Source organism: Kwoniella shivajii, chromosome 1 (assembly GCF_035658355.1).
Source record: "Kwoniella shivajii chromosome 1, complete sequence".
In the NCBI taxonomy this organism is placed as follows: Eukaryota; Fungi; Basidiomycota; class Tremellomycetes; order Tremellales; family Cryptococcaceae; genus Kwoniella; species Kwoniella shivajii.
This window is the reverse complement of record NC_085908.1, coordinates 2,286,054-2,299,350: the sequence shown is the minus strand read 5'-3', so window position 1 is coordinate 2,299,350 and position 13,297 is coordinate 2,286,054. Positions and strand designations below refer to the sequence as shown.

Here is a 13,297-nt window from a genome sequence, read left to right as displayed (position 1 = left end):
GTTGTATACAGAAGAGTATGTGTAAGTAAACGATTACGAGATAAAAGTTATACTAGGAAAGACCAAATAGCTAAATACTCGAGTATACTCAAAACTAGACGCCGTCGGTTTTCCCCGAACAAAGGGTTTTTACTTGGTATTTGGGAAGAAATAGCCGTCGCTTGGGATTCACTTCCTGGTATAATTATCGAGTGAGGCCAATATACGGGGTTAGGTCGAAAAGGAACCAACCAAATTATTTCCTTATTCCAATACTCCATACGAGTAACGTTAACTCGGTAATTCTCATCCCACATTCTCTCAACGACCAGCGAATAAGATAGGAAGATCTCGCACAGTTACTTCACATTAGCCGATGAGGGAGTGGGGTATTTCGGCCGGACATAGTTCTGATTCTCTGTACCTTACGAATTGTACAGGTAGTTGATCATGTGAGATACGAGTATCCATCTCTCATTCTCTTCAAGCTCCTTGTTCACGGACAGACATCCTCCTTGTTTCCCCGATACACAAATTCAGATTTTACCGTTGCCAAGATGTCTACTTCACAAGATGAGAAGAAGAAAGTAGTGCTCGAACGTGTTACTCCAGAGTCCTTGTGAGTGTGTGATCCTTAAAACATACTATCATTCCCAAGATCAAGTTAATATTACGAGTCTAATCTGGGTCTATTGATATAGGAAATTATACGCACCTCGTTTAGCAGCTATATTGTGTAGACAAATAACTCATCAAAACAGATCAATTAATTTCTTAAATCCATTCTCGACTTCTCAAGCTATTGAGATATTTGAAAATGCTTCTTCTAGTCTTACGAAATCAGGAGCAGGTAGAAAGATAATGTGGGTAGCTAAATTACCCTCATCAGAAACGGATACTGCGTTGAAAAGTCTTGATATGGATGGAAAAGAAACGGATCATTCAGAAATTGTCGGTACTGTTCAATTAGCATTTCACTTTAGTCCAAATGGTGTACATAGAACAGAAGTAGGGAAATTGATAGTGGATGATCGGTATGAAAGACGTGGAATAGCACGTACATTAATGGATGAATTACATCGTACTGCTAAAGAACAAGGAAGTACCTTATGTGTGAGTTGGTTGTTCCTACCACTTTCAACCAAGATATTCATCCACATCCTATATTTCCGTAATGCTGCTTTATTTGATTTCTGATCGTGTGGAATCGTTTTTACCTTATCTAGCTTTTAGATACCGAGGCTGGATACGCGGAACATTTTTACTCTAAACTAGGTTGGAAATTATCTGGTTACGTGCCAGGCTACGCAATGACACCGGACGGCAAAGAGAAAAGAGATGCTGCGTTCATGTATCTAGAATTGTAAAGGTCGAAATTGTATCAAAGCCTATCATTTCCTCAATCTTCTCTTCGGATCCAAAAATGCCTCAAAACAAATTCTTTAGACAGAGGGCAATAACGAGCTGTACTACCTATAGATCAATGCATAAATTCGCTTTTGGTCGGCTACAAGGTGAACAAGCAATACAAGAATGTTAAAATCTTCGTACCGAATATTCCCATACTGGTGTATTTCTACTTCACATGTCCTCAACAGTTCAATCTGCGCTGACCCACTTGACATCAATGATACTCTTCAAAGCGAGATATTGACACAATGTAGCCATAACGACTAAAGTATGAAAAATCTGATGCGATGAACAGAAAATATCAAAACGTCCCGGATATAACCTTTCTGGGAACCGTGATGTACTACATGAACAAATCCGCAATATCGTCAACGCCCATTTTTGCTCAACGTCAACACAATTGAGAAAATATCGCTTACTATATTCCCGTTCCTAAAGCATACAAGAATCCGGAGACGATCATCTTATCAATTCCAATAGTCGTCTTAGCATAAGCATATCCTCTGGTCATTGTGAAATGATAGAGAGGAATGAGGACAGAACAACCGAGAACGAAGAAAGTAGTTGTGCGGAGTATTCTTTTAGCTCGATATCGACGACAAAGGACAACCTATTTTGAGCATCAGCTGGACTGTGACTGATGATCATGTCAGCAACGATGTCTGTACTCACATATGCTGTTATGGAGCCAGCAAGTATGATAACAGCTGTAACTCATGTCAGCTGATCATGCTTCGAGGAAAGTAAGAGAAAGAGATGGCTTACCGGAGTGAATCAGTTGCCAGTATACGTCGCCATGAAAAGCATAATATATGACCGGAAGAATAGTTCCCACAGCCAATAATAATATACCAGCCTGTTCCCTGCTATGAGCTCCATGACTCGATGGGGTTCTGAATTACGTCAAAAGTCACTCACGTAGTCGCATCGATGAGCTCGGTCAGAGATTTTCTTGGAGTGAGAATTAAGAGTATGAAAAGCTGTACTCATCCCAAGACACGATATAGCTGAGCAAAGATAGACAGCCATTGGAACGAACTCAAGCATATCAATTGAAGACGACCTTCCGAGAGTCGACGTGGAAAGATGGTTGATGAGTATGATCATGAACCCTATGGCACCAGTAAGATGAGTCAGAATGTTTCCACTTTCGTTGTGGATATCTACCCTCCAAGACAATCGTATCAGCTGAACACTCCGTATTTTGTCTGTTCATATGCAAATATACTTACATCCGAAGATACTGCTTATACATGCTCTGATAGAACCAGTCGGTCTTCTATAACCTGTATGGATATGAGGATTGTCCATTTGCCACGGCATTAACTTCAGAGCCTCTTGGTACGTGATTGTAAGAGGTTGGATAGGGATTTTGACTTCTGCCCTTTCCGTATCATTTTGACGCTCATACAGCTTGTCTTCCGTGCAAAGAAGAGTAGGCCATAAGAGCGATGATACTCTACGGAAGATGTCGTGCGGACTTCCTTGGACCTCTGGTTGTAGAGCTGCCTTCGACAACGATGAGCGACATGGATCTAGCAATCGCCTGGAAAAGGTGGCCATCTTCGCACCGTTCGTAAAGTGATAAGTATAATTTTATCACTTATCGCGGTCAGTGGTTTATATATGCTGTCCTCTTGGACCGTTCCTAAAAAATCCGAAGGAGACGACGCTTGTCAGATGTGGTAAAATTGATTTAAGGTTCGATGAGCCGCCAACCTTTCTCAACTAGCAGACAGGGAATACTCCACCTTGCTACCGGGTATACAGCTCTCCAAGCAGGCAATGATGTTTTTCGCAGCATATGATAACAAACGTAATCTCACAGGACTGACTTAGCCTCTTTGCCGTGAAATGGGATTGGGTAGCTTTATGTTGACAAGTAAAAGGCGGGATTGGCTGAGATCTGGGCTGACTGCTCGATTTTTTTTCATTTAATCGTGTAAATCTACCTATATACGGTATCGTACTGAGCTTAGGACCATCACATGTACTCAGACTGTCGTTCCCTTTGACAGGATCGCATGCATATGTGCGAATGAGTCAAAGAAGGCTTCTCGACAATATATTTACGTAAGCACGGAGCATCCCCCGTCGACGCGTCACGTGACTCAGAAAAGTTCAAGTTCAATCGAAGGTAATGGTTATTTACAGGTTATTTACAGCTGTACTTTTTACATCTTCTCGGTCTCCTATATTATACATTCCTCAAATAACATCTGCGATAGTGAACAACACGCAACATGGCTCAGACAAAAGCGAGACGAGCTTCAAGCTCGAAGCTCAATCGAAAATCCAAATCTTCTTCATCAGCGACAACGACAGCACCAACATCTGTCAAACCACGAGCACGACTTGCCGCAACTGACTTGAGATGGAAACCTGTAAACACTTCTTCATTCTCTGGGATAGATGGAGGAGGAGGTATGATGATGCTTGAAGAGCTTGACGACGTCACTATCGAGTGGGACGAAAGTGCGAATGGAAGAAAAGTAGCGAAATTTGTTGTGAGTGGTCTTCAATCGTCTTGACAGGGTCAATCACTTACGGGGTTTATCTGTAGGCTAAAGAAGAAACGAAAGAGGGCAAAGGGAAAGGAAAGGCCGTTGAAGAAGACACAGATGTTGCCGAATCGGGGCTTGAAGAGGAAACTTCTGCGGATGAGGTAGCTTCCCAGGACGATGAAGGCGCAGAGGAGGCATTTCCAGATTTCGCAGCTCTAGCTCAAGAGGATTTAGACGAGGAAGATGAAGACGAGCACGAACAAGGTCAAGTGGAGGAGGAACCCGCTTTCGATGGTGAGCTCAACTCTCACTCCTTCATGTCTAAATAGGACACAAGCTGATCGGTGGGAATGATAAGATGAGCTTTTACCTGAATGGACGGATATAAAATTACACAACTCACTGAAAAAAGCTTTCCTCGCTGCCGGCTATGTGAGACCTACTGATATTCAAAGAAGAGGATTGCCGGCCGGACTGAAAGGAAAAGATGTCGTTGGTGTAGCAGAGACTGTGGGTAGAATTCTCGGAAAAAGTTCTAGCAAGCTTGACTGACCATACTGATTGGACAGGGATCTGGTAAAACCCTTGCATATTCCCTTCCGATCCTTTCATACCTGCTTCGTGCACCTAGTCCATCGCCTTCTGTCAGAAGAAAACTCAGTGGCCTAGTCCTTTGTCCAACACGAGAGTTGGCCTTACAAGTAGTCGGTCATCTGAATGTTCTTCTTAAACACGCAGTCTCGTCAGTCGGGGATGATGATGATGAGGAAGGTGAATCGAAGCCAAAAGGTCCACCCAGGATCAGCATCGGAAGTGTAGTTGGAGGATTATCTGCTCAGAAACAGAAGAGAATCCTGGACAGAGGCTGTGATATCTTGGTAGCTACACCTGGTCGATTGTGGGACTTGATCAAAGCAGTATGTTCCTTTGCTTTCAGCTTTCAGCCGCAAGCGAACAGGGTAGCTGATGAGGTTCTCAGGACGACGAGTTGGCTACTAGTATTCGAACTCTTCGGTTCTTAGTGATTGATGAAGCAGATAGGATGATAGAAAACGGCCACTTTGCAGAATTGGAAAACATCGTCCGATTGACTCAAAGGCACGGAGCGTAAGTCTTTTGAATAATGTCCTAAAGTCTCAGAAGATGTGCTCATGCCTATAAATGGAATACAGTGTGACGCAAGGACCAGATGATGATGATCCCGTTTTTGCCCAAATGTCAACCTTGTTAGAAGATTCAAAAGCTAGAGACGATATGCAAACATTCGTTTTCTCCGCTACACTGTCGAAGGATTTGCAACAAAATCTGCAAAGAAGACATAAAGCTGGTGGAAAAGGAAAAGGGAAAAAAAGGTCGACATTAGGTGAGCTCCTGATTAGATCTATGGGATCCCAAACGTAGCTAAATGAAGTGACTGGTAGAGGATCTTGTGGACAAACTCGATTTCAGAGATCCTAAACCCGAGGTCATTGATCTCAGTCCCGAAGGTGGTGTAGTAGCTTCTTTGCGGGAAAGTATGATCGAATGCGTCATGACAGATAAAGTGAGTTCTGATAGTCCTCAGGATCTTGACCTTAATAAGCTTCTGATCGTTTCGGTTCGAATTCAGGATTTATACCTCTACTATTTCCTTCTCCGATATCCTGGTCGTTCACTGGTTTTTGTCGGGTCGATAGATGGTATACGGCGACTCATACCTCTGTTCACACTTCTACAGATGCCTATCTACCCCCTTCATTCTCAACTTCAACAAAAACAACGACTGAAGAATCTTGATCGTTTCAAAACCTCCAAAAATGCGATTTTGATAGCCACAGATGTGGCAGCAAGAGGTTTAGATATACCTCAAGTGGATCACGTAATTCATTTCAATTTACCCAGAACGGCTGATGCCTATATTCATAGAAGTGGAAGAACTGCAAGAGCCAAAAACGAAGGTTTCGCTTTGCAATTGTGCTCTCCTGAGGAGAAGGGAATGCAGAGAGCTTTGATGAGGGGTTTGGGTAGAAGTAAGTGCATCTTACCGGATATTCACTGGCCTGGACTTATCTCGTTTGCTTTTCACAGGTCACGAATTACCTGATTTACCTATTGAAAGTGGTTTCTTACAACCGATGAGAGAGCGAATCAAGTTGGCCAGAGAAATCGAAAAGGCAGAACATCAACAATCCAAATCTTCACATGATAAGAACTGGTTATTGGAGACTGCTGAAGCTATGGACCTGGATGTCGATCCAGATTTATTCTCTGACCAAGAGGATGATCCAGATTTACCATTTTCACGCAGAGTGAAGAAACATAAAGGGCAAAAGAAGAACATTGACGTCAGAGCATTGAAAGATGAATTAAGAGAGTTGTTGAAAGAGAAATTGATGGCTAGAGGTGTCAGTGCAAAATATCCGACTAGTGGAAGTAAAGTCATAGTGGATGATCTGTTGAGAGAAACTGGTGAGCGATTTTGCTATACATTCCGTTGCCAACGTACTGATCTGGTCGCTCATGTCCTAAAGGCCATGCAACATTGCTGGGAGCAGGGACAAAGAAGGCCTACGATGAAGTGCTTGCCGGAAAGAGAAAATTGGGCCAAAAGAGGGGTGGCGGAGGGTTGATCAACAAGAGGAAGAAGGTACAAGGCTAGTGTAATTACGAGCAGGTCTTCCAAACCGGTTCCTGCTTGTATGTAAATCTTTATGTGTTAGCAAGTGTACATCATCATTCGCGTGTCAAAGTAGCATGCTGGAAAAGTCTTCCTTGACGTTATACTAAAAGATACATGTATTTGCTTATTGATCGTACGATATACAGTCTCTCGTTATTTCCGTGACAGGCTGTCTCCTAGCACATTTGGTTCATATCACCCAAAATTCTCTCTGCACCATCGTTCCCTGATACCGGCGGTTCATCATTGCTATGATGTAAGTGATTATTGGCAAAGCATTAAGCCGTCATTGTCCTTGACCATAATCTATCGATTCCAGTGTAGGAGGGAAAACACTTTGAGAAGCGGATAACAATGCTGATATGGACTCATAAGCCGCGTTTGCACTATCACTTGTAGCTTGATCCATTACATTATTTCCATGCTCCTGGATCTGTCCTTCCTGTGAGGGTTGAGTTGGAGCTGAGAGGTTAGCCAGTTGAGGGTCGATATTACCCTCTATGTTCGTCGATGTATTCGAATCAGGTGGATGCCGGCTAGAGTTCATGGAGGAAAGGGAAGGTAATGGAACATGTGGATCGAATCGCTTGAAATTTGGGTTATTTGGATCGCCAGGTGAGGGATTCGGGAGTCCAGGTGTCAAACAGGGATATCTGAAGGGACTCAAACCCACTGGGTACATCGGGGTGTAATATGGAATATAGGTCAATGGCTGTTCAGATCATGAGTTAATATAAGCATGATCCACCATGGGTGTTTTTGGTCCCATTCAAGAGTCCGCATAGAGGACGGATGTAGAATAACGCAGAAGGTAAAGGAGCATCACAGATGGCCGACTCACCTTATCATTTGCAGCGGTCGCAGCAGCAGCCAACTCCTCTATTCCAGCCATAGGTATTTCCGTGTCGATACCAGGAACTGATGCAGCACCTGTTTGTGACTCCTTTCCATCACTAGCTTCTGTTGATGGGTAGAACCGCGCTGAGCTTGATCCTACTTTGGAAGGCTTAGTAGGAGACACCCGACGCGATCGTTTCTGGTGCAATAAGACGTACAGTAAGTTTGGAAAAGTAGAGACATTATCAAAAGAGGCTGGTATTGAATACTCACGTTACTCGCAGGTCCCCAATATCCATTCAGGTTTTCTTCCTCCCCTCTCGCCGGCTCGACAGTCTCTCCGTTGACATTTCCGGGTTGTGCAGCTGAACGTCTTCTCGTAAGTCTAGTGGTGGTGGTCGAGGGTGGTATTATCGCTGCTGTGGAACCGCTACCTCTAGTCTTCCGTTTAGTCCCTGCTGTCTTCGAAGGACTGGGCACCGGTGGTTCTCTGAGTAAGGGATCTAAAGGTGTATCCGATGTCGTAGTCATGATCTTCTCTTCCATAGGTGTTCGCATTGATCAGCGTCTATATACGAGTCTGGAGATGTAATGAGGAGTGAATCCGGGAAATCATTTTAGTTGATAAATGCGGGGGAGGGGCACCAGTGAACACTTGGGAAAAGGAAGGTGAGTAAAAGTCAGTTACGTAACCATTCAGCCAGACTCGCATTTTGACCGGTATTTAAACGCCGAGTGTGGCACTACGTCATAAAGCAATAGTAAAGACTTGTTCAATCCGACGTGCCTGCTTTCTTTTTTTCCATTTTCACAAAAGCAAAACAAAAATGAAAAGGATAAACAAACAAACAAATGTAAACGAATTCACGAAACAGCGAATGTCTTTCATCTCAATCACCGCTGGGTTATATCTTCATCCTATAATCACTGAATTGAGGGCATGTATGATACCATATCAGCAAGTGAATTGCATTCTATCAATGCTCCAAGAGCCGAGTACACCAGTACAGGCATCATCATGCAGTGATCAATTCAGATATCCACGCGATTTCTACACTACCTCACTAGCTCACCTTCTACAGATCGCAACTCTCTTTCAAATTGTTCTTTCACTTTATCATGACGTTCGTTTCTGTGTCGATTCTAACTCTGCGAGTCTTATAAATCCGGAAAGTCAGGGGTTCATGAGAGAACATCTGAACTTGAAAAAAGCGGATCGGCAAACCAAGAACATAACATCCCATCCGATGAACCACATTGGTTCCAACTGATGTTCCGCAAAGGTTTTTGCCCGTAGCACATCTTAGGATGAATATTTCCGATCCGATTACATTCAGACTTCCATTAAAGAGTAAAAAGTAAACAAGTCTGTTAGCTCATGTTCAGAACTTGGGTTGAATGCGTGAAAGGGAATTCTTATGGGAAAAAGGGTATTTTGACTTTGAGTCATTACGAACGAACAAATCCTTGTTAATAAGTTGACCACAAAGTTTGCTCTATTGCGTGCTGCCCTCCCAGCAGAGTAGGACCAACGGAAGTACACTTTGGTAATGCTCATCGTTCTCCGAGAGAAGAACAATAAAAAGTAAATTGAAATTTTATACGTAAGATCATCAAATAAGATTAGTAGTCCAAGTACTGTCGATTAGGCAAGTTGTTGAAAGAATTGATCGGAACTGCGAGGTACACACATATGAGCAGAATAACAAGTGTGACAATTCGTTAGGACGTCAATCAAAAGATAATCTGCATCATTATCATTCATCATCATTTGTTATCTCCATTCTATCCTCTTGCTTGTCTATACTATCATCTTACCTACAATTCTCACCGACGACGAAAATAATATCGACAAACATCACACTCTTTTAAACATATTCAGAAACGATTTGGCAAAATCGGAGCTATTTCTATTGACTTTTACGAAACACAGTCAATCACTAAATCGACACAAACAATCCGAAATTTTGTCAAATATCTAATTCATTCAATCACTCAATCTATCATATCATTGAAGATTACCCACACTCTTTTGAACCACCTATAATCGTGATTGCAACACGAAAAAAACGAAAGCGCTCCACTGTTTCACCTCACATTCTTTTTGAAGCAAAAGTAGAAGAAGATATTACGATTTCGTCCACTTTGGATCTTTCTTGTCTCACCCTTAATTGAAGGTTTCCAATCCTGATCAACTTGACCGATACAAGAGATTGATGATCGCTGCACTCATTGACTAGACCAGACTTAAGCCACCATCTTTGTCTATTCTTCTCCTAGCCCATTTACGAATCCCCTTTTGACATTGTCAAACAACGATTGGCGGCGATAGAAATTGCTTGTTAGGTCATCTTCTTGCAGAAGTTCAAGCGAGACTTGGAATCTGGATATATACATTCAAGAAGGCTGGGTTGATATAGCTCTTCAAGCCCGTCTCCTATAGCCTGATCATTGCCATTTCGTTTTGTGGAAGTATAGTCTCAAAACTGTCTGTGCGCAGGACATTTAGGTGAGTAACCGTTTCCATACATCGCATTCGCCCCTGACAGTCCTGTACCGCACTGACCTTCCAATTACCAATGTATCTATTCATTATGGAATATGCAGACTTCAAATATGTCATCTCCTATAGCACCTCCATCTTTCGGTGAGATTTTTGATACTGTTCAAGGTACACCCCACATTCTTTCATCACCTGTGCAATCCGCTTTCCCTCACTTCGACCCTTCCTCACCATTCAACACTATTCGTAAGACTCCCAATGACCGAGGTCTAAGAAGGATGAGAACGGAGGGGTTTCTCATATCACCCATGACATCCATACAGGCTCAGTCAAATATGATGCACTCGCTTCAATCCGGCACTTCTTTCACTATTCCCGACAGAACTCGAACGCCTACGTTGGGCTTCAGACCTGTATCAGTCGCTCCTACTCCTGTCAGAATCGCAAATTCGGACCCCGTGACAAATTGGGATGGAATGGACTTTACTGGGCTCAACGTAGATGAAATGGATATGTCTGCTTTCGAAGATGGGATGCCATATGGCTCACCACTCAAAGCTCCTCGATCAGACGAAGTGACTACACCAGTCATGGTATCTATGCCTGATCCTAGCCCTATACAATCACCTACTGCTCCACGAAGTGCAAAGAAGACTCGAACCTTATCAGGTCTTGGTACTCCAGGTGCTCATCGATCAGCAAAAAGAATAAGGCAAGCTACATATGACGCCAATACTATGCCTGTATCCCCATCAGCATCGCGTCGACGTTTCACTGAACATCCCACTTCTCTCACGACCAACGTACCTCTTTCGCGTGCGGTTTCATCTTCCTCGATTTACCTTGGTGCCCCTCAGCAATATCAACAGGATAGAAACGTATCTGCTTCATCGGGAATGACGGCTTCTACCTCCTACGAGATCATGTCACCTAGCTTACAGCCATTATCCGAGATGTACCCACCCGTCCCAGCCTCTACTAGTTTACCAGAACTCATGCCCTCACGATCCCATCTCCCCAGTCCTACGATACCCGGTGGATCTCCTATTTGCACTCCTCAACAGCCTGCGGGCCTATTCTATACCTCTCCAGAGCAAGACCAAGGAGCTTTTGGTCAAAACGAAGTCCACGGCGATATGACTCTCATGTCTCAAGTGAACTCAGTCATGCCTCAATCCACATCCATGATGTCAGTCGCGTCATTCCCTGGTAGCCAGGGGTATCGACAGAACACTTTGACCACCATTGTAGAAACACCCATGATGGCTCAAGAGGGTATGACGTTCAGCGCCCCATCTTCGTCACAATTTCCCCACCAGCCTGCTCTCCCCCCTCAGCCTCAATTCCAGCACATGGAATATCCTGCTGTTCCTGGCATGAGTCTCAACTATCAACCTGGCCTCCCTTCCGCTACTCAATCAATGGATATTCAAGCGTGGTCAGCGCAAACGTATTCTTCTCAGCCTCAAATCTTCAACTTTCAATCTGGACCTCCTCCCGCTCCTGGACCAAGTATGCCTCCTCACCCCCAAAGACATGCTTCAGCGTCATTCCTCAATTACCAAATGCGATCTAATGAGATGCCAATCTTTCCTAACGCACCTAGGTCTGTATCTGCGCCATACATACACACGATGAACAGCATCCCGCCACCGCCACCTCTCCCAATGTCACATTCCTTATCTCAAGGGGGTCTATTCGGTCCTTTGGCTTCTGCCGGTCCCAGCGAACCTCTGAGTGACGGTCATCAAGGTTGGAGTCACTCCACTCCAGTCAGTCCTGAGACTCCCAGGAAGAGACAACAATATCCTCCTATCGGCAAACGGTTGAAACCCGGACCTAAACCAAAGCCCAAGACACCTAAGAAGGGTAAAGGTACCACTTCCTCTCCTGAAGAAGGTATCAATTCTTCATTCTTTGCTGGATCATCTGACCCTATGACAGTCATCGAAGAACAGCCGCCCATGGCGAAACGAGATTCTTCGCCTAAAGGAGCCTTGGTCTTTGGACCTGATCTATCTTCAGTATCGGTAATGCAAAGGTCAACGTCTGATTCCGGTACTTCATTAGTTGCCTCTCATTCTCACACACAGATGGGACAAGTACCGAACCAACAACCTCAATTGGTCATTCAACCTCCTCGAACTTCGTGCTCCGGCCCCTCAGGCGGATCAGGCGGTGATGGTTCGAATGGTCCAGCAGGATTACCAAGGGCCTTCCTCGAGAAGCTGTATACGACTTTCCTGACTTTGGATGGATCAATGACCGGACAGCCCGTCAAGAGGTTCAAATGCCTGATCGAAGGTTGCGAGAGACATTTCCCAAGGAAATCAGCTATTCACTCTCATATTCAAACTCACTTGGAAGATAAACCATATGTCTGTAACACCGATGATTGTCATGCTGCTTTCGTAAGACAACACGACTTGAGAAGGCATATGAGAATTCATAGTGGTACCAAACCTTTCCCCTGTCCTTGGTAGGTTTCTCATGATCCTCTCCTCATGATAAATTGACGCTAACTTTGGGTTATTCTTCTAGTGGAAAAGGTTTTGCAAGGGGTGACGCATTGATGAGACATCGTCAAAGAGGGATATGTAATGGTTCACTAGTACCTCGACGAGATGAGATTTAATCTCGGGTTGACCTACTCTTCTCTCGAATGGCTATGCTTTAACGACACTTTAATGAATTTATGGGAACCGGAGAAGGAGGAATTTCACATTTGTTTTAATACTGTTGCTATTTGCTTACTTCGAATCAGCTTCTTGTTTTCACGGACAATCTTTTGTACTCTGGACAATACTTTATATAACTCATGATATATACTTACATACACCATATACTATACAAATTCCTCAGCAGTTATGGATATCTCGGTAATCTGCATTCCTGATATCTTTCTCTGGACACGTGAGATGTGATCTACATCTTATCGCATGTAGCTGTTCAGCCCCTGTACGTCTGCCTCGAGTTCGTCGACCCCAACCAGGTGGCGCAACGGCAATTCAGAAGATCTCATGTGAAAGGATTAAGACAACGTATGCATCAAAATAGGCTACTGATGTTGGAATTGTATAAAAGCTCTAATCCGTCAGAATTGCGTCAAAGATGTGATAAGGAGTACTATCAATTTCCAGTAGACGCTCCGGCATTACCAGGACGAAAAACACTTTTCCCAGTGCTCGGATCGTGATGATAATCACCCATTCTGGGGTCTTCAGCTTCATCGCCATACCAAGGATGTCTCTCCGCAGCTGCCTCCGCCGCCTCGGCATTCGCTTTAGCGCTCGGGAAGCTATATTTGTTACGAACGTTGGTCGAAACTGGGGCTGACTGCAATGATCCGGAATCCCTGAATGCCATTTTTGGATGATCAGTTAAAGGATCGCAATTCCACGTTGG

General features: G+C 43.9%; 6 protein-coding genes across 6 annotated transcripts; 3 read left to right on the top strand and 3 right to left on the bottom strand.

Moving 5' to 3' along the window:
• Positions 1 to 536: 536 nt before the first annotated feature.
• On the top strand, positions 537 to 1,346 carry IL334_000860 (uncharacterized protein; the record flags this gene model as incomplete). Its single annotated transcript, XM_062932622.1, has 3 exons — positions 537 to 598; positions 681 to 1,092; positions 1,206 to 1,346. 3 exons carry the CDS (start codon positions 537 to 539, stop codon positions 1,344 to 1,346), a joined length of 615 nt encoding a protein of 204 aa, XP_062788673.1.
• Positions 1,347 to 1,578: 232 nt separating this feature from the next.
• Positions 1,579 to 2,952, bottom strand: IL334_000859 (uncharacterized protein; the record flags this gene model as incomplete). The annotated part of the gene is made up of 6 exons (XM_062932621.1): positions 1,579 to 1,732; positions 1,809 to 1,999; positions 2,062 to 2,096; positions 2,155 to 2,245; positions 2,308 to 2,552; positions 2,622 to 2,952. 6 exons carry the CDS (start codon positions 2,950 to 2,952, stop codon positions 1,579 to 1,581), a joined length of 1,047 nt encoding a protein of 348 aa, XP_062788672.1.
• A 680-nt stretch (positions 2,953 to 3,632) lies between these two features.
• On the top strand, positions 3,633 to 6,531 carry IL334_000858 (uncharacterized protein; the record flags this gene model as incomplete). Its single annotated transcript, XM_062932620.1, has 10 exons — positions 3,633 to 3,896; positions 3,953 to 4,187; positions 4,252 to 4,403; positions 4,463 to 4,810; positions 4,873 to 5,000; positions 5,066 to 5,256; positions 5,315 to 5,436; positions 5,503 to 5,902; positions 5,961 to 6,341; positions 6,404 to 6,531. 10 exons carry the CDS (start codon positions 3,633 to 3,635, stop codon positions 6,529 to 6,531), a joined length of 2,349 nt encoding a protein of 782 aa, XP_062788671.1.
• A 307-nt stretch (positions 6,532 to 6,838) lies between these two features.
• Positions 6,839 to 7,920, bottom strand: IL334_000857 (uncharacterized protein; the record flags this gene model as incomplete). The annotated part of the gene is made up of 3 exons (XM_062932619.1): positions 6,839 to 7,264; positions 7,394 to 7,588; positions 7,663 to 7,920. The coding sequence occupies 3 exons, from the start codon at positions 7,918 to 7,920 to the stop codon at positions 6,839 to 6,841; spliced, it is 879 nt and encodes a 292-aa protein (XP_062788670.1).
• A 2,085-nt stretch (positions 7,921 to 10,005) lies between these two features.
• IL334_000856 (uncharacterized protein) lies at positions 10,006 to 12,527 on the top strand (the record flags this gene model as incomplete). The annotated part of the gene is made up of 2 exons (XM_062932618.1): positions 10,006 to 12,371; positions 12,434 to 12,527. 2 exons carry the CDS (start codon positions 10,006 to 10,008, stop codon positions 12,525 to 12,527), a joined length of 2,460 nt encoding a protein of 819 aa, XP_062788669.1.
• A 494-nt stretch (positions 12,528 to 13,021) lies between these two features.
• Positions 13,022 to 13,258, bottom strand: IL334_000855 (uncharacterized protein; the record flags this gene model as incomplete). Its single annotated transcript, XM_062932617.1, has 1 exon — positions 13,022 to 13,258. The coding sequence occupies one exon, from the start codon at positions 13,256 to 13,258 to the stop codon at positions 13,022 to 13,024; it is 237 nt and encodes a 78-aa protein (XP_062788668.1).
• Between the last annotated feature and the right edge of the window lie 39 nt (positions 13,259 to 13,297).